This window comes from Thermobia domestica, chromosome 13, assembly GCF_964235325.1.
Source record: "Thermobia domestica chromosome 13, izTheDome1.hap1.1, whole genome shotgun sequence".
NCBI lineage: Eukaryota > Metazoa > Arthropoda > Insecta > Zygentoma > Lepismatidae > Thermobia > Thermobia domestica.
In genome coordinates this window covers 167,646,464-167,671,909 of record NC_137466.1, presented here as the reverse complement: position 1 = coordinate 167,671,909, position 25,446 = coordinate 167,646,464, and the positions used below count along the sequence as shown (strand labels likewise).

The 25,446-nt window shown below is 34.7% G+C and overlaps 1 protein-coding gene across 3 annotated transcripts in view; it reads left to right on the top strand.

The window, feature by feature from the left end:
• The window catches only part of LOC145668719 (uncharacterized), a 311,815-nt gene that overhangs the window by 211,598 nt on the left and 74,771 nt on the right, over positions 1-25,446 (top strand). For all 3 annotated transcript variants that reach the window (XM_081736828.1, XM_081736829.1, XM_081736827.1), the window contains exon 2: positions 22,901-23,194. In XM_081736828.1, coding sequence (XP_081592954.1) covers positions 22,901-23,194 — 294 coding nt within the window. The remainder of the gene's footprint in view (positions 1-22,900; positions 23,195-25,446) is intronic.

Below are 25,446 nucleotides of genomic sequence, written 5' to 3'. Positions count from 1 at the left end.
ATTCACCTTCACCAAAAGTCCCTTCTACTTTCGTTAGGAGTTCGAATCTCACGTAAAATAGTAGAATCATTCTTCGTCCTTTGTAACCTTGTTGTTGCATAAGGACGTAAAGCAGGAATCAATTTCTTGCTTTGCCAAAAGCTGTTAACGAAAAAGATTTATAAATATAAGAAGAATTATTGTAACTGCGAGCAGTTAAATATCTTTTGAAAGGGCAAGTTTTGTAGTTTCCAGAAATGTCTTTAAAATGAATGTAATTTAAACAAACTTTTTTGATGCTAGCAGAGCGCCCGAAGAAAATTTTATAGAGGGGTGGGCTTCTCTATGGTTGCTATATTATGTTTACATTTTCGTGAGCCAGAGGGGGGCCCCGGGCCCCACTCTGTCCTCCCGCCTTTGGATGCTAGGCTAACTTGTTAGGATCTGGTTTGCGAAGAAACTGTATTCTGAGGGACGTGGTAGAAGGTGTGATAAAGCAGCGTTCCTACTAGTCAGGGAAAACTCAGGAAAAATGGTGCAGGTCAAGGAAACACAAGGGAAAAGACTGGAAATCAGGGAAAATTGGGGAAATTTTATAAAATATATTTTTCCGGACATTAATTATACACCAAATTCAGCTTAACCAACCATTATAATATCTATTTTGTTTTTTATTGCTTTTTTTAATTATACGTATAAACAATTGGTCAACATTGTTTCTATAGAATGAATTAGGGATGCAAATAAGCAACAAAATTTTACTAGCCCAAGAAAAAAGCTACTAGCCTATATCCCAGTCTTTACAATTTGAAATAAATAATAGTGATATTAAAAACCCGCTCGCATTGATGAACCACTCGCCTGAGGCGAGTGGTTATTGGCATCCCTGGAATAAATTTTCTCATATATAAATATTCACCGGTATTTATTCCTTATTAATATGTCAACGTCATCCGACACCTTTCATGAAAGTCAGGGAATTTCCTGCCAAAGTCAGGGAAATAGATTTCTCCAGATCAGTAGGAATCTTGTGAAGAGAAAAGAAAGAAAATGTTGCAGTTGATACACAGTATTAACGGAACCGGAAATTTTCTATTCCAAAGTGAATTGCTGCAAGTATCTTTTACGTAATGGCAGACTACATCGTCGGTAATACGCTAAAGCAACCAATGTGCAGTTTAGCCATTTTGACTTGGTAATATACATTCTGAATTGAGATCTGTTACTTTTTCCATTGGTACCTTTGTCGTAATGTACTCTCTTGCCAAATAAGTCAAAATCAAACATAACTTTGCGAATTCTAGTAAAAGTATACAATTGCGCAATTTTTATATTTTGTCAAAACATTGGGGAAGGGGGATAGTCGTCTTAGCAAGAACATATTTTACGTGTAGTTAATAACTTTTCTTTTTCCGTCTTTTTGTCTTTTTAATGGTACAATAATCATAACAACTGGGCTACACGTTTAATGTAAGTGCATGGAATAATTGTAGATGTAATTGGCGTTCAATACAATTGAGATGTTTTATCATAGAGAGACAAGCCGATCGAATTCATGCCAGGATACCCGATTGCCCTTCTCCCCTCCTCCGCACAAAAGTTTTGTTCCTCGCCGAAAAGTTTGAGGATAGATAAATTCCGGCGTGGAAAGTAAAGTTACCTGTACGTATTTACTTAATCTGAAAACGTACGAAATTTGAACGCAAATATCTGAAAATTGGGTGAAAGTAATGTCAATTAGTAGTAGTATGATGCGCTACTTTATTATAAGCTATTACTATTTATATCTCAATGGTGGTGTTAAGTTTTGAAGGGGAAACACTGTCCATAAGTAAACAGATTTAGTATGGCGATCGCATTTCGCTGTGCATTAAAACGTAAACACTTTCTTCCATTTCTCTCTTCGGCTTATACCGTAAAGGTTTTCGTGGTATGATGTTTACATGTTTTACGTTAAAAAAAAAAGCCATTAGGTCTAACAGAAAACTAAATTTATTGGTATTATATCATTTTATTAAATGATGTGATTATTTGATTAGTAACAGTTGTTACTGGATTAGAAATTATTGTTAGGCTATTTGTCACGGAGGATGACCACTCATATATATTAAGTTAGAATGTAAATGTAAACGAAAAATGACCCTTATCTATGCGAACAGGAAGAATGGAATGGCTTATGTGGAAAATTCATGTGTATGAAGACCCACTTCCGAGCCGACACAATTTCCATAATTCCGTATTCGAATACCACCAACGTTGTCAGTCAACCGCTTAATGAAAGTATCGATAATTTTTCTCCCACAACCCTTGTTACTCTTAATTTTGTCACATCTTCTATGAGGATGCAAGTGTCTGTTGGTTATCCAGTTAGAGCTTGCTTGTCCATCGATTGCTATCTTGTTTTGCAGCATGTCTGGTCCTTTGTTATTTTAATACCTTTATTTTCACTATGGTCTCACATCTTTAAATAGTCGTACGTTCGAACATCTATGCTATTACCGTATATTCAGATAGCGATTGATTGAATAGTAATTCAGTTATAATTGTAGGGGCAATGATAGCTCAGTGGTAGAGAGCTCACTTCTAATGCGAGGTTCGAGGCCATGTCATGGACAACATCGTGTTCATGTGTTTTTTCCGTTTCCTTCCACATTATTATTTCACCAATTATTTCATGCTCATTTACTTTCGTTAATCATCCATCTCCATTAGCCTACAGGCTATAATCATGGGACTTGAAGTGATAATTTTGTCCTACGAAATCTACATCATTCAGATGTTAACACTATTAAACTTCTTAATAACACATTTGTGTTGTTGGGCGTTAACTTAATAGCTGTATACAGGTTTCATTGAAGTTGTTTATAGATTTTTCCAGTGATTTGAACTTTTTCTATGCTGCTACTTAGTGACCGATTTTCAGTAATCAAATGATTTTCCATGTTATAATGAGAAACCCAAGATGGAACATCCTGTTCTTTTTCCATTTTTTATACAAAAAGGTCAAAAATTTTCCAGTCAAAAAGTGCACAAAAAACTTAATTTTTTAAAAGCTGTTTTTCTCCCCGAGTCCTTGCAATTACGAAATAACGAATTCTGAAATACGAATAGTAAAAAATTAGAAATAAGGAGGTTGGAAAAAACATTTGGATATAACTTAGTATAATACTCGAACCGAGTTAGTAAGTAATGAAAGTGGAATTCGGACGCAGAAGCAATTATTACTTGGACGTGCTGTGTGATTGGTTGATCTAGTTTCTTCCAGAACAAGGCAAGTTGGGCAGTCAAATCTTACATATCAGTTTAATACAGTTTTCTGATTATTTGAAGATAATGCTACAATTGCAACAAAAGCGCCTCAGCTCCAACCTCTAACTTGCCCCTAGAACAATGTCATTCAGGCTTATCTTGAATGTGTATATCTTGTTGAGATGGTGTAAGAATACACGAGAAATAGACTGGTATACTTCATAAGCGTGTAGTAGGGTTTGTTAAAGAGAGAACCAAAGAATGTACATTATGTGATCAAAAGTATCCGGACACCTGTCTGAAAATGACTTACAAGTTCGTGATGCCCTCCATGGGTACTGCTGGAATTCAATATGGGGTTGGCCCACCCTTAGCCTTGATGACAGCTTCCACTCTCGCAGGCATACTTTCAATCAGGTGCTGGCAGGTTTCTTGGGGAATGGCAGCCCATTCTTTACGGAGTGCTGAACTAAGAAGAGGTATCGATGTAGGTCGGTGAGGCCTGGCACGAAGTCAGCGTTCCAAAACACCCCAAAGGTGTTATATAGGATTCAAGTCAGGACTCTGTGCAGTCCAGTCCATTACAGGGATGTTATTGGCATGTAACCACTCCGCCACAGGCCGTGCAGTATGAACATGTGCTCGATCGTGTTGAAAGATACAATCGCCACCCCCGAATTGCTCTTCAACAGTGGGAAGCAAGAAGGTGCTTAAAACATCAATGTAGGCCTGCGCTGTGAGAGTGCCACGCAAAACAACAAGGGGTGCAAGTCCCCTGCAAGAAAAACACGACCACACCCCACCACCTTCGAATTTTACTGTTGGCATTACACACGCTGACAGATGACGTTCACCGGGCATTCGCCATACCCACACCCTGCCATCGGATCGCCACATTGAGTACTGTGATTCGTCATTGCACACAACGTTTTTCCACTGTTCAATCATCCAATTTTACGCTCGTTACACCACGCGAGGCGTCGTTTGGCATTTACCTGCATGATGTGTGGCTTATGAGGAGCCGGTCGACCATGAAATCAGTTTTCTCTCCTCACGCCTAACTGTCATAGTACTTGGAGTGGATCCTGATGCAGTTTGGAATCCTGTGTGATGGCCATGATAGATGTCTGCCTATTACACTCTACGAACCATTTCAACTGTCGGCGGTCTCTGTCAGTCAACAGACGAGGTCGACCAGTACGCTTTTGTGCTGTACGTGTCCTTTCACGTTTCCACTTCACATCAGACACAGTGGACCTAGGGATGTGTAGGAGTATGGAAATCTCACGTACAGACTTCTGACACAAGTGACACCCAATCACCTGACCACGTTCGAAGTCCGTGAGTTCCGCGGAGCGCCCCATTCTGCTTTCTCACGATGTCTAATGACTACCAAGGTCGCTGATAATGAGTACTTGGCAGTAGGTGGCAGTACAATGCACCTAATATGAAAAGCGTATGTTTTGGGGAGTGTCCGGATACTTTTGATCACATAGTGTATCTCGCGGACTGTTGTAGTGTATGGAGGCATAAAGGGATGGCATTATAAGAAATATTGCAGATAGTTGAAGTAAAAATACATTTTAGGATAGTTCTTGAGGAAAAAAACGTGCTATTAGAAATGCAAATAAGTGTGGTAGAAGCTAAAAGGGGAGAAGGAGATTCCGATTGATTTACAGTACTAAATAAGGTAATTTTCGAACGTTAAAATGAAGGGTTATTTTAGAATGATAATGCAGAGAAGCTTTTAAATTATGACAAGCAATGCTAGCGATGATGATTGGCGTATGCATACCACGTATTTGCCAATTGATGTGAAAGTTATCTATTCTTAACATGTAAATGCTATCAATGCTGAATGGGACACGTACGTGTCGTAAGAGTTGATAAGATAGAATATAATCAGTTATCAGATATATGTCTATGTGGCAGGAAACGTGTTTATCACAAGATCATATGGTGAGACTGAAGAAATACGAAAAAGTAGGTGTTACTTATTTCCCTACTGCGTTTGTTCTGATTTACACTTGTATAACAAATCTTATATAAGTGATAGACACATTACAGTTAGCGTCGGTCGTTTTTTTTTTTTTTTTTTTTTTTATTATTATTATTGATCTTGTCCTAGATATAAATAAATATTCGTGACTTAGAAATAAATGCTGTATTAAACTGAATATCAGCACTATTTTCTAAATATGATTTATTTGTATGTGAGCACACACAACCAATAACGTTGTGCGTAACTTTGCATCAGTGCTTTTCTGTCTGTTTCAAGTCTTGGAACCTGGAAGGATATTCAGTTTTACTAGAACCAGAAAAGGTGCTTATGTTACTCAGATATTGCATTACTCCAGATGTTAAAATTTTAAATTATAAACTAGCTAAACCTGCGCTCTCTACACAGCTCATCATTCGCATATGAGCATAAATCTCCTTCTCATTCCTCACATCATATGTACATGCCCCTTTACAGACACAAGTGAAAGACGTCTTGATTAAAAAAAAAAAAAAAAAATCGGCAAGGGGTATCATAAAGGGGAGATTTCTTCGATTATTTTTTCTCAATATCTCGCACCGTTTCCAAGATTTAAGCCTACTTCCGGTTGCAGTTTCTAATTCATGTATAACCAGTGTTTTCTTTCTTCTTGCATGCAGTATGTAATAAGCAAATACATTACATATACCATTAATTATAATGTCAGTTATATATGGTGTTCATTGGGCAAACCACTCAAAAAATAAAGATTTATCTTAGACTCGAGAAATGGTTATCCTTCCTTTTCCATTATTATTTGGCCATGAAACAAACGCCTGAGACATATACAACCCCAATATACAACATTGTGGTGTTGGAATGTATAACGCATAGGATATGATGCTTTAGTTTTTTTTAATTTCAACGCTTCCAGTGTACCCTTAAAAAATGTAATAAAGAAATAATGGCCATGTTTTTTTTAATATTCAATTAGAACTGGACAATCTACGCAAAATTTCCAATCAATCAGTGAAAACGTCATCTTTCTAGAGCCTGTAGTTTCCGAGATCTCATTGTCGAAAGGATTGACCACAAACATATAAACATAGTTTAAAAGAACTCGGAAGATGGAAGCACAACTCACATGCATTGATTTTAGAAAAGGCTTATTAAAATACAAAGGCTTTGAACAATAATTTTATATCATAAACTTTATGAAAAAGATATAGTTAACTAATTTAGACTATTTAAAGTACAAATACTTAAAAATGTTTGTCTCTGCTAAACGTGAAATCACACATAACCGTAAATGAAAGATTTGAAAGCTAAAGTTATAGGTTGGAGCTCAGGTGCTTTTAATTGCTTTTGTAGCATTTTAATAGATAGATAGATAAATAATAATTACCTGAATTAGTGTGTACTTCGTGGCTGCTGGTTTTGAAATGATAATGAAATTAAATTTTTAGATTTATTTTTCACGATTATGCTCTTTACGGTGAAAGAGACGAATGATTGCTGACTGATTACGAAATAATTGGTGGAGTGAGAATGTGGGAAAGAAACGATGAATTTAAGAAAACTCAAACACAATGCTGTCTGTCCACCACTGAGCTTACATCAATTTATTCTCACTATTTGTATTTATCATATTCCACTTCCATTGGATTTCATTCCGAAGAAAAACGGTAAATGTCGTACTAGGTGTTACTTCCAGTATTTTGTTTATTACTTAAAAGACGACGGGAATTTTGCCACTTTACAATCGAAGCATTTGGATGCCGAGCTGAATCTATTTTAAGAATTTAATCAACGCAGATCGTGCTTATTGTTGAAGAATGAAACAAACTACGAACCATGCAAGCTATTTTTAGCCTGTAAGCTTTCATATTCAGCTGATTTATGACGATCATATAACTGCCCAGCTGCGTTCTTCAAAAAATCGGAATGTGCAGGATATCCTAATCCAGTTGCTGTATCAGATATACGTAGCTATACTTTTCAATGGAGATGCAAAACTTTTCGCTTGGTAATTGGAATTGTGTAGTTGAAGTTCATTAAAAATTATAAAAAAAATGAATACTATGATCATAAATCGATTTAACTTTACTTGATAGCACATATCAGTGTTCTTTTTCCTATGGTTCAATATGTTCTTACGAATATCCGGACTTCCCTTGTAGTGGTTTTTGGATTCTACGAATGATAACAGCTAAGGAACTGCCAATGGACTTATTTCAGAAATTGAGGATCTGTTGTTCATAAGTTTGCCCTCATACCTGCCGACTTATTATTGTGAATTACAATTCAAGTTTTACTTATAAATTTTACGAAAATAATGTATAAACTGATATCACCTTTAAGCAAATTTGCCCACTTCGTAGTATCCTCATATTTACACAGTGCTACCTAGGAGAAAATGAGAATAAATCTTAGTTTAATATACCGTGTTTTCCATGTAAGCTAAAAAAGACTGGTGAAAAACAAGGGAATAACTATATAAAAGAAATGGTGAAGTGAAATCAAAGGTAGAATACCTAGAGAAAACACACGAATACAGTGTTTCCGCATATGAACTTACGTGGTAAGAGTGAATCCACTTACTGTTTTACCTGTCTCACTAGAAATGAACGATCTCTCTACTCTCAGCCACCGTGCCCCGCCCATTTGTAATATACTGGGAACATAGGTTTACATATAAAACAAAGATTATATCGAATTATGGTAAATGTGGTACAAGAATCATAGAAGCCTTATTTGCTTTTTTTTTTTTTTTCCTTACAATTCTGTGCACATACGAGGTTTCTGATTTCTGAAAAAGAAGTTATTATATTTCACCGAGATCACTATGGAGAAGCTAGAAGACATATTATCATGCAGATCAAAGAGAGGTTCAGTTGTTGTCGATGCGTGAAATCTTACTTACATGCACTTTGCTTTGTACTTTGCTGTTTGGCTCAATGTAGGGAATAAAATACGACCATATTGTTTCTGTTATTGAAGGTTTATTTTTTTTTAAATTTTTCACTCCGTTTGAAATTGCTGCCGCAGTAACTTCTAAACCGTTCGTCTGAAAAAAAAAATGTTGACCTTTTTTGTAGCTTAATTCAAGCTCTTGTAAACGGTGTATGAAAACATTACAGCTTAAGGAAGGATCTCGGAATGCGCTCCTGTGTATGAGAAGATGTGCCAAGTGATGCATTCAACTCACTCAGAAGGAAACTGTGCTGTTATTGCTTTGGATTACAATTTTTTTTTCCATAAGTTGAGCCATTTTGAGTTTGTGATCTCTTCCGGTGTCAGAATTAGAATTAAAGCAACAATAGTGAGATTCTTGACCCTGAAAACATGGGAAATGATGCTTCATACCATGGACGTCTCCAGCATGTAAACATTAAGGGGGAGACGGCTTGTGCAAAGGATTGTAAGTCTCAACCAAATTTACGTCAAATTCGTGAGGTAAATGAGAAACTACTTGAGCTAGCGAGATCGGTTTCTACCTGTATTAGTATAATTAGTCATAATATATTCTTCGCTTGTTACATATTTAGAAGTTTCTATGTACTATGATCCATAGGGAGTGTCATCCTGATGTAAGGATTACACTACTACTTTACGTTCTTTATACGTTCCTCTTTTCCTTTCTTAAAGGTATTTCACAATTTGTCAGGTTGCTTTTTATTTTTCGTTTGCATTTCATACTTTCGTTAATCGTAGTACCTAAACATTTAAAACTAGACACCTATTATTCTTTCTTTGCTCCGACTTTTACAATAGTTACAGCCTCAATAATCCCAGTTTTAATCATTTTCATATTTATTTTAATCTCAAATTATTTTCACAGTTTTTCTTTATCTTCATTGTCATGTTAATTTTTGATTGAGATTCCACAACAGTAGCCATTCCATCTGAATAGCAAGTGTTTTGGTTATAGTTCCTACCAAATTAACCTGTTCCTTAACCCAACTCTTTCTCGCTGTTTTAGATAGTAAAGGCGAAATTTGCGTCACTATTCTACATAAGTTCTTGTATTTCAACGTTTAATGGTTGGTTCATATGTGAGTTTCTTCCAACTGATCATAGTTTGAAACACATCGGACACAGTAAATGGCACGTTGATCATAATGTGTGGACAGAGCTCACCATAGTTTTTACCATACTTTTTTTTTTTAAATACCATAATTCTTCGAAGTTTCTTTTATAACCCACGCTTCTTACCTTTGCTACTGTCATGATACCGTACTTTTACTTTCAGACAGGGTTGGCGAAACCCATGGTTGTTTTATTTATTTTATTTTATTTTATTTTTTTTGTTTAAACCAGGTTTTTTGGTTTAAATAATTTGCTCTATGTATTTATATTACATATGGACAGAAATAAGTTTGTTTCGCCTCAGTGTTATTATGCAACAACGGGGTTATGTTGGAAGGGGTCACATAAGTTTAAAGAAATCCAGTCAGTAAATTTCTTAAATCGAGAAACTGTCGCCTTAGCCATTGGGAAAATCCCGTAATTACTTTAAATGCAAAGCAATAAAGGGAAAACTCTGTTATTGCTTTGCATGGAAAATTTTAAGATCAACGTATCATAATCAGTACGCTAAAACTGAGGTATTAAATTACAAATTTAGTATGTAGATATCATTGAAAGTACAGTCCAAGCTAATGTGGGAAGCTACGTAGGCAGTCGTTAAATTTTGCCAATTTTTATCAATATATTTAAGCAACATTTGCTTCTGTATAAAAACAACAGGCATTCAGGCAAGCAGAAATACACAATTTGGTTTGGTTTTGTATGTTTAGGCGTAATTCCTTATGTAATACTGAGGTTATCAAGAAGACTTTCGCTTAAAGTGACATCCGAACCTCTACTTGGTTAACACTTGAAAGAAGGATTGTGGTTCGACCGAGAATTAAACATGGGACACCTTGATTAAAAGGTGAAAAGGAGATAAAACTAATGCAGATAATTTGGTATGTGGAAACAACCCCATGAAGTTCACGAATCGCATTTTTCGTTCTTTAATTTTTTGGTTTAAATTTTTTTTTTTTTTTTTGGTTTAAACCAACCCTGCTTTGAAAGTTCAAAATACTCCCATACTACTTAGTTTCCACATCTGCTTTCGAAGCGAAATTCGACTTTCAGATCCGTGATCAGCAATCTTATTATTCCTAAAAATGCACGTTACCCAAATATATCAAAAAATGCCGTTAAAATCGTTTTACAGCTTGTTTTTCTGAAATGTTCACCAGCGCACTACTCACTTCCAAATTTTTTTTTCAGTTTTTTTAAGTACTGAGTCTCTTTTTGTAGCTTGCTTTCAAAATCTCTGAAACAGTGTATTGAAACATCACATCATGGTTGATAAAAGAGATATGATCATTCAAACGGATCTATGTCTCACGACAAAGCGGGCATTATAATGACGTCACGGTAGCGGTGAATTATTTCTGGTCAAATGTCTCCCAGTAATTTTTAATTATTGTTATTTATTGATATATACATAACCACTGTACAAAATGACACATCGATGTCAAAAAGTGAAATATTTTGGTGATATTTGCATTAACTCCACAGACTATTACATTATATCGAGAATAAAATTTTGTGTAATTTGTTTGGTACTCTGTATGTTGTTATTAATTATGGAAGCAATATTATAATTACGAAAAGTCATTGTGTGGATTTTTGGATCGGATTAATACACACATGTTGTTGAAATCCTCCTGCCTGTATACATAGACTTCAACGTAGATATAATTTTTGACAAGTTGAACAAATTATCTCTTTTCGTCCCCACTTTTAATCAAAATTAACACACTGTTTTAAAGCAAGCTGTAGGATCATCATACATGTCATCGCGCGCTACTGCAGATGTGTGTAAAACAGGTACATGGCATTATTGACTGTCTAAGATCGTCCTCATAAATAGGAAAATGATAAATACACTGCATTAAATGTATGTGCAAAGTAATTTTCTTTCCAGTGCGAGTCAAACGAGCAAAAACGAAAGAGAAAAATGTTAACATAGAGATGATGAATGAGTATGAAATTTGGGATTATTTCTATAAAGTAGAGTTTATTAAAAACCTTTTTATTAGGTGAAAGTTCTTTCTCTTCTGTTTTTGTTAGTGTAAAATTTTGCAACTGTAATGGTTATTTGAATTTAGCGTCTCTTTTCAACACTAAGAGTATGCAAGACGTGGACCTACAGTTTGAGGTGGATTTCAAATAACATTAAGCGGTCAAATTTTTCAATACTTTCGCAGTGAAAATTGAACCCCGGGTCGTGTGCAACAAAGACACATGTGCTAGCCACTAGACTAGCGGAGTGGGCTCTTGTAGATAAATTTTATGCACTTTCACATTCACTAGAGCTCGGAAATTTTACACAGATACGTAAACCGAATCTTAATACAATATTTTCACATAATTTTCCGATGTAGCTTGTAGTTCTACTGTAAAATTATGTGAGTAATTATTGGTTTTATAGTAATAAATCCAGGGTTTGAAAAAACCCGTTCTTTTTTTTTTTTTTTTTTAAAAAAACCCTGGGCCCATATGGATATTTTCGGGTTTAATTTTTTTTTCGAAATATTTCAATGTCTTTGGGGTAAAAGTGTTAAAATATGATTTATATTTCAAGAATATCATTGTCACAACTTGCAACAATTTTCTTTTCACTGCTGTTTTGAAAAAAATGGCCGCCATTTTGAAATTGTACGTTGGATCGCTGCCAAAATATGTACAAGTAATTTAGAGTATCTTGTGCTTCTACTCTCAATATTTCAACTTGAAAGACCGAAAATTGCGCTTTGTAGCGTGGATAACAGCTATTTTGAAAAAAAGGTAGCCATTTTGAAATTTTACGTTGGTATGTCGCCAAAATCTATACAGGATATTTAGAGTGGCCCATGCTTGTACCCCGAAAATTGAAACTTGATAGACCGAAAGTGATATCCTGTAGTACGTGTTGTAAACCAGGGACGGATACAAGACAGGACGGATGGACTCCAAGTGGGGGGGGGGGGGAGGTCAGAGCTGATGGAGGTGAAATATTCGTCTAATTATCTAAAGGACGAATGAACAAGTAGATCGAATCATCTCAGAAGCCTCAGTGTCATTCACCAAATGTTTCGCAGAAGTTCACTTCCCATACTTTGTGCGTTCAATTACGGGAACTTCCCGAACACTTGTAGCAAGACAGTTCTTGCCAGAAAATTAATTTAACACAATTAAAGATATAATTCATATTTTATAAAGTTAGTGTTTCTAAATGTCTTAAATGAAATTAAATATTTTCCAGCTTTATATAAATGGTTTTATTGTTGAAGTGTTCACTTCCGATGCTTTGTGCGTTCAATCGCGGGAATTTTCCTAGTACTTCTTTCACGATAGATTTTTCCTCGAAAATGCAGCTTTCTTTACTGTACAGCATGGTCCGGAAGTGAGCATACCCCTAATTGGTGTTTTCTGACGGTTTTAGGATGTTCATGGACATTCTTACCTGGAGATGCTTAATGAGTGGTTGGTGCCTCACCTAGAAGAAAATGGTATCAAAGACATTGTTGTGATACAGCAGGATGGAGCACCAGCGCACTTCGCGATTCACATGCTCAATTACCTGAATCAGACATTTCCTGGCCGCTGGATTGGAACAAGTTATGCATCTTCACCAGCTCCCTTTGCCTGGCCTCTAAGAAGTCCCTATCTGACGACACCAGACAATGCTCTCTGGGCTTTCATAAAGCAACGAGTAAAAAACGCTCGAGCAGCTGTGGAACACGCCTTCACCCTCGTGACTTCGGTGTATTTCTGCAAAACATCTGCGAAACTTGGCGCAGAATTCAGCTGTGTTACGACATGGGTGGTGATCATACCGATGTTTATGACTCTTAAGACTTTTCAAGGTAATTGTGTACAGACTATAACTAACACTATACTGTTGAAACTAAAGGGGGTTACGCCCACGTTCGGACCACCCTATACATCGAAACTTCAACTAGTACGGAATTTTGAATTGAGCGTTACGTGGTCTTCGGAACTCCGAACATTAAGCTTTCAAATTTGACATTTTTACGCTGTTGCTAGTGTTGATTCTACAGAATTATTATTTGAAGAGTAGCAACAAATAACTGAACTAAACTGTTGTTGTTGGAAAACCAAATTTTACTGAAGAATATTTGTGTTACCATCAATGGTATTAAAAATAATACTAATAGTTTTACTAATGCACTACTGACATTGTCGGCACCTATGACCTTAAACCCGTCAAACATATGAGGGATAACGTCCCTCGGTGTCACCAAGTCGGCGAGCACACTATTCACGGGGAATATTTTCTAAAATATAAAGTTGCATATTTTACTTCAAACAGGCTATAAGCATAATCCATACATTAATTTGCTCTATAATTATCTCAAGCTAAGGTAAGGTTTCTTATTCATTCAGAATTTTTTGAAAGTCTTATGTTGAGAGATGTTATACCTAATGCGAAAGGATCTAATTCGCCCAAGGAAAGACCAAAATCTGACAAAAATAACTTTCAATGTGATCAACTTAGTTGTACGCAATATACTAACAAAAAGCTCAAAAACCCAAGTGGGTTTTAAATTTTTTTTTTAGGTGGGTCCAACCCGCGGGTTTTTTCGGTCTGGGCCCACTTGGGCAAAACCTGAATATATCCCGTTGTTATCCAACCCGCAGTGCGCGTGGTTAGCGTCCACCTTCAGGAGAACGATAGACTTCAAGAACTGCTTGAATGTGAAATATCTTACAACAAAAAGTAAGAAATAATGTTAAAAAGGTTTTAAATGAAAACAATGCATTTATTGTAAAAATGCATTTAAAAGAATGGAATTTTACTTTTTTGTGTGTGTGTTCGATAAAATGAAGAAATAACATTAGGACGAATGGTTTGTCTCAATTTAATGTGTAAATAACATCCTAATATGCATAAAAACTAGCCCTTAGCCTTAGGGAAAGGTTCAATACTTTTAATATCACTGCCATATCTTCATTTAAAAAAAATAAATAAAATGAAGTAAAACTTCTGGGCATTTTTTTAAATAGCTGGTATAATTTTAGGTATCTTAAATTATTACCGATATGAAATACCTTCTCATACTGTCACAATTCAACCTCTGTTCGAGATCATACATGCAAGGATGAAGTATAATTCAAATATTAGAAGTAGCTAAAGGAATCTGTATTATTTTCTTCACCCTTCTACAAAATCGCAATCAATCAATATTTTCTTCACATCAGCATTATTAGTATACAACCCAAGATTAGTTTTGTATTGTCATTGAAAATTATATTGCTTTCAGTAGCTCTGTTTTAATTATTGTTTAGTGCTATATATAAATGCAAAATACAAATTACCGACAGTGGTCTGGCTCACTATATCTGCATAGTCCCTTGACCTGATAAGATTGAAGTCGGAAGCTTTTATTATTATTAAGGAGGTTGAAAAGGAGAATTTGACCTATCAATCTTAAGTTTTGAACCGATGGGCGTAATGACACGAAGTTTTGTTTCTCAGGGCTTTTTATTTCAGAGAGTATAAATCTAATGTTCACTCGGACGAATTCTATGCGTGGCACGAGGTGTTGCTAAAATATCGACCTGAAACCGCGCAGTATAGTAGATATACGTATTTGTATACAGAGAGAGGAGGAATGTGAATATTAAATTAATTTATTCAGAATTCTCCTTACAGAAAATGTATAAAGATTGTTTTCTCTGAACTAAGTTAAACTGCACTTAGATTCAGTGGTAAAATCATAATTTGATGCACGTGTGTGTCTACTTTAATATTTTGTAATAGTAATTAAAAAAAAACACTTTTCTTTAATGTTATCAGTGTTGATTGACTAATTTCAGCTGCATTTATTCTGAAATATTGTTAATTGACTTTTTCAGCTTCAGTTATTCTGAAGTATTGTTGAATCTCAATGAAGAAAAGATTCTAGGACTAGTTGTCAAGTATGATGTCAAAATGAGTGAATTTTCTGATTGCGGAAGAAATTAATATATGCTTTGGTCAGAATTTGTCTTTTAATTTATACAGAAGTTCCAAAGCTAGAATGAGTTGTATTCAAATCACTATTATATGAGTATACCTCATTTACTCGAATGTTTAACCTATTTGGTCCACCTTGTTCTGAATTTACTCTCACCTTGTTCTGAATTGCAATTAGTGAAAATTTGACTAAGTCCATTCCCGGTTTTCGATAGCCTATTGGTCGCGAATCAAAAATATGCACAGGAAAATATTTCACATACGTACTCACCAAATCCAGGTCTACCTGCATACCAAGTTTGGTCAAGGTCGGCTGAGTTCTGTATGTAATTCGTGTACGAAATATCAGTGGTTCCCAATTGGTATGTCGCAAAATTTTAGAAATAAAAAGTCATACAGCATTTCATAATTAGTTAAATTTAATTTTGAGAGAGGTTGTCAATAAATGCCTCCAGCAGCAGTAAAAATGGTCAGTACTACGTAAGAGGCATAAGAGTCACTATTTCATAAAACTCATAGTCTTATACTGTTATAATTGATATTATTATTGATGATTAAAAAAAATAGTGCGTCACGATGTCGAAACGTTTAGTAAAATGTCATCAATCAATTTTTGGAACCACTGTGGTATATCAGTCAATTTTTTGGAACCACTGCGGCATAGTGCTATATGTCAACAAAATGATAGCGTGTGGGAATTTTAAATCTTATTATTTTATAACTCTCTTCCGCTAGTAATGATCATTAAATACCATTGCAGTAATCGCACACGTAACTTTTTTTTTCTTTCTTTAAGTGCAGAAAAATCATAGTTACTATTTCCGTACTTTCAGGAAATTTAGTGACATATCAGAAAAAAAAAAATGTTTCTGTTAACTTCAGTTGATAAATGTGAAACTGCATGTTGGATGTCATAAAATGACACGTTTATACAGTATTGAGCGTCTTAAATTTCATGACAGATCTGTGTCGTTGTTATGCTGTTGCCAATAAACATATTTCTACCTTTCTCTCTCTTTAAATTGTAAATATTTTTCTAATTCGATGTATTATAATCAAATTCTAAATAGAATCAAAATATATTAATGGGAGAAACAGAAGCAAAAGCTATTACGATTCTTTCTAGGCTTACTTAAAGAAAAGACAAAATACAGCTAGTATGAATTTTAAGTTCCAGTTGCCTTTGTAAGCTTTCACCAGTACTGAAATCCATTACTATGACAATTGTAATAACATTGCTAAAAACTCAGTCACACCATACACTAAGATATATGAATAAAATTATAATAAATATTATTTTCAGTTTCAGTTGAAAATAATATGGATTTTTATGTTATTAACACGTTGTGTATGAACGTACAAAGCTTCTCGTATATCAGTTTGGTTTTTGTATCGCTCATTCTAACTCTGGACTTAAAACAACGTTAAATAAAAAATATAAAGTCTGACTAAAGCAAAATCATATATTAATAATTTGTGGTACAGTTAAGATAGTGCATCTGATGAAGACATTATTGCTGAAACTGTAACACAAGATCTTGCTGTGGTCAGATATATATATATTTTTTTTAATAATGAATACTCGAAGTTATCAATTCGCCACACCGTTTCGGTTCAGATGTTATCAAGTTATCAAGTACTTAGAATTCTATTGTAGTTATCTAATACTAGTGATAGCGACAATCAACATGTTACAGGCTCTAAAATTAACAAAAATATGTTTTTTCGCAGTACGGTTAAAAATTGTATAATTCTTGAAGATGCTTAACAATCATAATATAATAGTATCTTTGGACTGATTCGTTCCACACAGAACATGTTAAAAAGAAGACTCAAGTACACTTAACAAAGATACAAGAACGGAGGCCATTTCAGAAAGTAGTGTAGAGTTCTAGTTGGAAAGTGTGGTGGAAAAAGGCTTTTGGGTAGACCAAGAAGAAGATGGAAGGATAAGAACATTATTTTTTTGACTTGCTTGGCTTGGCATTTCAAAGAATCCAATAGCGGAATTGTTTCTGCGGCTATAAGGTTTCAGGTTCTTAAACTAGACTTGGACATTATTGTGCTTTGAAAATTACGGAAGCAAACAAATTAAATATAAATGTGCTAGCTTATTTCTCGGAAATTTCTAGTAGCGTAGGGGAACCAGCAAGAGAAGGTTTCTGAGAGCTCGAAATGACGTTGTCACTAGACACGTGTCAAGGCTTTTTTTCTGTGCATCAGTAGTGACAATTTAATTAATGGTGTAAGATAGAGTGACCGTGGTTGGTAACACTAGTACCAAAGTAGGAACTGCGTTGACCCTTCACATGTGGTAAGAAACGTCAGAGCCCATCTCTTGTTGGCCCTGCTATACTATAATTCAGGGCGCAAAATTTCAAAGTCAGATGCACTCGCTAATACAAAAATGATGGTCACCAATATCTCTCACGTACAAATTATGAGAGCCCCTCCCCGTACACACATACACACACACAGCCTTTGCTTTGACAAAGAAAGAGATTACATCAGGGCATAACATTTTAAAAACAGACAATTAAATTCAGGATAATCAATTTGAATTGTACAACTCATATACATGTTAAAAAATACCTTACTTTAAGACTTCTAGTACGTTTGTGTAACGCTCTCTCAGTGCACTGAAGTACCAGTTGTTGGTTGCAGTTTTCGGATCAAATTCCTTAAGTGAAGGGCCACTGATGGAAATTGTAAGCAAATCATCCAGTGTGTCAGTCTTAAGGGGATTCCTGTAGGCAGTCTTAACTCTGTTGAGACTGCTGAAGCCGCTCTCACATGAAGCAGTACTCACAGGGAAAACTGCACAAAGTGTGATCATTTCAATTGAGGGGGGAAAACAGGGGCGAATTACAACGTTGTGAAGACTTCACACTCCGTTTTCTTCCACTCAGTGACAATTATGTTTGTGCGAAACATAAACTGCGCAACCCTATGAGATTAGACAGAAATCATTGCTACTGAACACTGGACGCCAACTGGCGACGCGACCGGAAATTTTTCGCCCTGGTATAATTCAAATTTACAACATCGGTAACTTTAGTTCATGGAGATATTGAAATCTACATAAATGACTGCTTTTCTGTTTTAAGATATTTTAGTTTTATCTTTATTTTGATAAAGAAGGAAATTACATTTAATACGTATACAGGAATGTATACGTATTAATCATGTAAAAGCATTATTTGACTACTTCATAGAGAAAATTAAATCTTCTGTTTCAAAAAGAATAAACAAGATAATACATGAAGCCTTAATCAGTTTGCATGTTAAGACATACACATGTACTTACCTGTGTAATTTATGTGGTCGTGAACGTATGGAATATGTTGTACATTCGTGTATACATTGGTCTAAATCAGAAACCTACGAGTTTTGTAATGCCAGCTTAGTTTTTTTTTGCATAGTTGTACATGCATTTAAAAAGTCTGTTATATTAGTGTTACCATTACCAGTATCTATAGGTTACTTAAACAACCTTTATAAGTTTAATGTTTCTGGTTTTTTAATCTACAAGGGTTAATAATTGTAAGACTTTAAAACTTTCACAACCTTGTTTCCGCTATGTAATACCAATAAGTTCTGTGAAATATTTGTTTTGGAAAGGGACATTTCCAATCAATCAATGGACGCCGAATTTAGAACTGAATAATTGTTCTTTCAGCCACTGGCCACTTATTATTACGAAAAGACCCGTTTCATAAAATGGAGTATTTTGATATAACCGATAAACAAGTTATAAAAATCTGTTACATCAGTAGCATCTGGCATGATTTACTAGATTTTCATTTACACGGTTCTACCTACCACTGTTATTATCGTAAAATAATAAATAATTGTAATGGTGCAGTAATGAAGTCATTCACTGATCTTTTTAGCATTTGGAAGTATCAGAAGGATTTTTGTAAGAAATTCCTTCATGAATATTAGTTATGTTATTCTTCGAAGTTTATCCTTTACTCTGTGAGCAAGAAATTAAAATAAATAAATTTGAAATTATCTAATTTTGATAGCTTAGTTTCTTTAAGGAAAAAAAAAAATTATCATGAGGTGAACCATTGATTTCTTGTATCTTTTTTCCCCTCTTTCTTGGTGCGCGCATACTGTATTTGAGATAAATTTGTTCTTGGTATATATATATATATATATATATATATATATATATATATATATATGGTATATTATTGGATACCAAGATACATTATTTGAATATATTTATATATATTATATGCCAAATATGAGTGATGCTTTCTTCGCGCTCAAACACGTTTTTAAACGATGACGATACTGTGAATCAAAGAGGAAATTGTAAGAAGGTATTTTAGAAAATATCGTGAAGATTTCCGTGTTTTTGCAGTCCACCTTTCGTATCCAGGCATTGCTTAAAAAGCCCGTCAAAAATACCTTTGATATAAGATACTTTTACGGATGTTGCATTTTTCAGCATTTAGTGGCGAGTCAGGTTTTAAGTTTCAAGTTTTCGGTTCGTTCTTAACTGAGTATTTTCCTTTGAGTGTTAGTTTTCACCTGGTTTAGTTGTTCTCTTTATGGTGGTCGTTTGTGTCTTTTTGCTCTTCTCAGTTGTTGATAGTACTGCAGTTCGTTCCTTCTTCAAAAATGATTTCTTAGATGCTCGAGTTGAGAATATAATTTTTGTTTAGTTTTTGTTGTTTTGTTGTTGTTACTTTATGGTTTCAAAATTTAGTTCTGTCCACTGAGTTGCAAAAAGTATAAACTATCTTAAGCAGTTTACTATTTATATAAGTTTTTAGTGATAAGATTATAATTTTGCATAATTACTGACAGTATTACGATTAAATATACTAATATTAACATCTGAATAAAGGCAGTAAAGAGTATAATGTATTCACCAAGGGTTGTGTGTTTGCTGAAAGTGGTATGTTCGGAATAGAATAAGGAGCTTTTCCGTTCATAAAGTTCCAGATGTAAGTATAACCTTAAGATGCATTAAAGTTGAATATCAATTATTCTTTACTTAGTGCAGAAATACCTTAAAGTAAAATCACAGAGGAAAGTTCCTAATTGTTTGTGTAAAAATTAAAAGCGAAACTTAGAATTATGTAATTTTAAAAATGAGGCTAGTGAACGCATTGCGAGAAAATTATGATGTTTACGGGAATCCAACGATTTACGAAAACTTCTAACAAAGTACTGTGTTACTCCAATAAGCTAATTGATTTCAGTTGAGTTGATTTCTTTTGTATCTACGCACTGATCGTTTAAAATATTTTATTGAATCTTAGTTTGTACGATTTCCCTGTTAAGTCTTGTTTTCAGAATATTCAGATACCGGTATATTAGGTTGTCGACTCATCTAGGAACTCACAATTGTTATAAGCTCTTGCAACAACTGCATAAATCAGAAATAATAGTGTAAATCAAGAATGGAACTTTTAATATTACATCATAAATGCTCTTAGTGAGCTAAACGTACTAGTTTTTACCAATTATGGCTCTATAGATCTTCACCGTTGACATAACCAAGTATATATAGCTATGTAAAAGCAAACAGAAATATCAATATACAGTAAAATAGTATTATAGCTTATTTTTTTAGCTAAATGATGTAAATTAAAATTGTTTCTTATACAATCAAGTTCGAGAGTTGATTTTAGAGGGGGGGGGGAGAAAATACTATGACACTATTATCTTAATTGGAGTTCATGAATGGTATTTCGTTAACACTGTGTGAGAGAAAGAGTCGATAAGAAGAACAAAGAACGTACACGAAATAAATAACTTTAGCTCTCTGAGGACGAAGCGAAACGGGACAAAGAATGGAGAATTTTGAGATAAGGAAGAACCAGCTAGCGGTGGTGATAATGCTGGGCAAACTGGTTATGTGTAGAAGTAGCACGTGAAGTAAAATCTATAATGAGAACAAACACACTGTAACAGCGCTTTGAATCTGAAATAGACAGATTTCGGAAAATTTACCCTGATGATAATAAATATTCTAGATAAATGTAGTAAATATTTAAATCTAACACTTCTATCCTTGTTGCTGGGATCCGTTTTTGTGATCGTTACATAATATATAGGGTGGCCCAAAAGTAGGTGCAGTACCGTGCTAATAACATTGTATTTTATGTCATTTCTTATTGTTATTCATCTGGTAGACTTAGTTTCTTTATTATTTGTTCTTAATGCCTTTTTTTCTTAAGCTGAGAACAGCCGAAGCAAACAAATCTATGAACTAGAATATTATACTTTCGGGCCACCCTGTATATTGCATTCTTTAAATAAATAAGTAAATACACTTTTCAGTAATTTGAGTTGGATGGCAGTAAATCTAGAATATTAACATGAAAACGAAACATCATAAAATTGATGCAAAATTAACTAATTTTCAACCACTTTAGTAGTGAAGAAACTTATTAAGTTAGCGTCAAATCTAGAAGTTTCAAGGTGAAGCTCATTTCAATCATTTAACATTGAATATCGTTGATATGAATAGCGTTTATTCCAGCTAAGTGTGAAAAATATGGTATGAAACCTGAAATTCATTTTAATTTACTTTCGTCTTGGCTGAAAGTTATTATTATTAAAATCAAAGATTCGTGAAAGCTACTTAAGTCAAATTGTAGTATATTGGAAGGAATACAGAAAAGCGTACTACTGTCAGTAATTTTGACTTCTATAGTCCTAGTTTTAAGAGAATGGGCTTTCAAGTTACGTCAACAACACTGAACGCTGAAGGTGTTTGTCCCTCTAATCGTCCCTCCCTTTTTTCGGTTTCAGAATTAAAATAATAATAATAATAATAAAATTTCGTGCATACTTTTCTAGAAAAATACTAGACGATGGTTTTAAAGTATTCTTTATTCTTGCTTAGTTCGTCATCAAAGTATATGACACATCAAAATTGATTTGAAAACTAATCCTTCTAGAAGTGTAATAGCTATATCGATAGATAGTGAAAATTATTCTACTCAGTGGTATTTCCTAGATACTACATAACTACGCACTGAAATGTATGTGTTATTTTATGATCTTTCTAACATTTTGAAAAATTGAAAAATGAGGGAAGGATTCATGAGCTCCCTTAACCCGTAAGTACTACGCATGTTTGTGTCACATTACTACTACGCGGAGTCTGTCAGACTCCAAACAATATATTGCGGAAAAACTGTCGACACGTTAATTTTCGCATATACACTGAATATAACCAAGAAAGTAGTGGAAGCGACAATTCGGGGAGGCGGTAGAACGGGAAGTTATGGTGTACGGTAGTACTTACGGGTTAAAGAAGGTTTAGCCTTCACTGTAGGAAAGGATAAGAACTTGGGACACAGTGTAGTCAGCAGGTTTATTCCTGTTTAAAGGATGTAACGGACTTGTCTTTCGATTGTTACTTCTTGTAATATTTTTGAGTACCAAATTTTACAGTATCGATATAGCGCTGAGAAAGCGAGGAACTAAAACCAGGAAGAAGTCAGCGTTTATAATCTAACGAGAATAGAGAAAGGTAAAAATGGGAACACCGTATGAGTACTACCGTCTTATTCATTAAATTCCTTGACTGCCCATAGTTATCCCCGGTTCCTGCGTTCATTCTTTGAAATTAAGACTATAGTAAGAGAAATAATTTTCCGTCTTTTGACATGATGTTTCTGATAGTCACATTTTCCTTTCAGATATGGTCGAGTGCAGAGTGTCAAGTTGTTGCCACGCCACAAAGAGGAGGAAGGCGTTGGGGTTGGGCTTTGTGCCACCGTGGCGTTTATGGACATCAAGTCAGCCTCAAAGGCGCACAACGCGGACCACAAACTTGACGAGCGAACTTTGACTACCGAGTACTATGAACCTCCCACGCCGTCAACCGCCAGCACAGCCATCCACATTCATGAAAGGGAGGACGTACTTAGGGGGAGTGGAGGAGGGGGAGCCACTCCCCTGTACGCACCACGTTCCCCCCGCTTCCCTCACGGGTAAGTATTTGATAAACTTCCTTCGTCGGTGATTTATCAGGTTTGTACAGGTGAGAGATGTTTGTGAGACAGTTGATCTTCATATAGTCAGGTGAAATGATCGTACTTACGTATAAATAGCTGTCGTTGATGTTTCATTGATCAGTAGCATCTCTTGGGGAGGGGGGAGTCATACCGGTCAAATTAAAATACGTCGCTACGAGCTAAGGGAAGGAGGCTTGTAGTAATAAAATTTTAAATATTTGCAATGTGACTTCTCTCCAGAGTCGCCACTGCATTTGGTGTCTTCGTAATGATTTTCTACCGCAACTATAATATTGAAGGGTTGTGCATAGCTCGCCTATTGGAACAGACATATACACTGTTATAAGGCATATACTTCCTAAAAGTAAATTACAACATGCACACCTATTATACGTGATTGGGTTAAGCCCCTTGTTATCTTTTTTTATGGATTTAATCCTGCGTTATATTCCTATAAAAGAAAAGGTTTCCAGAGATAAATTTGTAGTGAACCGAACCCATATACAGAGTAGCGTTAACTACAGAGTAGCTTAGTCAGATAACTGATGTACGTAGCATCACTGTAAACAATATAATCCATGTCACTTCAGCATCTTTTAAAACACTTGATTTCTCATTTTAACATTCAACATAAATAATTCAAATCTGTGATCTTTATGATTTTAATAAGATACTAACAGAGAATATCATAAAATAATGTTTATACTTGAGTAGGTTAATTTTTATAAACACACATAATAATAATAATATAATAAAGTACGATGCGTTCGGCCGTTGGAACGTGTTATATGAAGTCAACAGGGCAAATTAACCAATAACATAAGATACATACTACTGTGTTCCGTTAAAGTACGTCCTTAATATTCTGCATTTGTTCGTATTATATAATGGTTACAATCACGTATTTTTTTCCCCAATTCTTAAAAATAATAAGAGAGAAATAAACTAATAAATGAACAATCTGTACTCCAGTAAGCACAAGTCCCACATGTATAGGTTTGACTGTATTTTATAGAAGTATTCGGTTTTCATAACTGAACACCCTATAATTCCAGATTGATACAATATTTTCTACTACATTTTCTTTGTAACCATATAGGGTAGATTCAAATCCAATAAAAAGAAATAATAAAAATGCATTATTTTAGTTGTGGTTGCGTTCACTGCTATACAGTAGTATTTAGAAAATGAAAAGTGCACAACTAGCCAAAGACGTGCACTTTGGCTTGCTTATAGTTATAGCAAGGGATGAAAACATAGGAACGGTAGAAGATTTTTAAAAGAAAGATTAATCATTATATAGGATTAGTTAATTACTCATCGAAATGTTCTTAGTAGAATTTTATAGTCCAATAGTCATTTCAAACGCCTTCCTACTTCTCTTCGTGTCATTGGAAACTAAAGAAAGGTGCTCCGTAAATGCCGTGTTAATAGTAGCGTCATTTCAGGCTTTGCTGTGGAAGACTAGAGTCTTCCTCGATACAAGTAGTTTCATTTTAATTGGTATTATGAATGAAAATGGTAGAAATCTTGAATTAGGGGAAGGGAATTGACTTCTTTACGCTCTCTAAATGACTTTCCTGCTTATGGAATTAACATCTGAATGGGCAAAATAGTTCTGAAAAACCTAATAAATGGGTGTTTTAGCACAGGTATGGAATACATAATATTTAAATAAATCTTGTATGTGAAACTTACGTGCTCTATAATGTTTTAGGCTTATTTACCAATTCAGAAGGTGTAGAATTCCTAAAGACCTCTAGCGATTCTCGAATCAGAAAACGAGATGCAGGAGGCGATCGAAGTGATTGTTTACTACCATATTCTACCAAAAACACTTCGTTGAGTAATTAATTGTGTGTCCACTGGTTAAAATTTCTAAACAAAATATGAATTTCTTTCGAGAGAGAAAACCTATAGTTAAAACTAATGAGGTGATCACCATATTTCATAAACTTAAAACATTGGAGTATGCTAGGTTGTAAACTAATTACAGTCTAGTGTACCTACGTATAGTGTCATGTCACCCTTTTGTCCGAAATTTATTGCATAGGAATTGAATAAAATCCATACAGATATGATATTGTTTATTGTTTATATCATTTACATATAAATTTTTAAGTATAGGTAAAAGAATTTCAAAAACGTATAGATTTTGTGTATTCTCAGAAGTTGTAAATACCACAGTAAATTTTTTAGTGCTGGATGTTGACTATAACTCAGCAGTG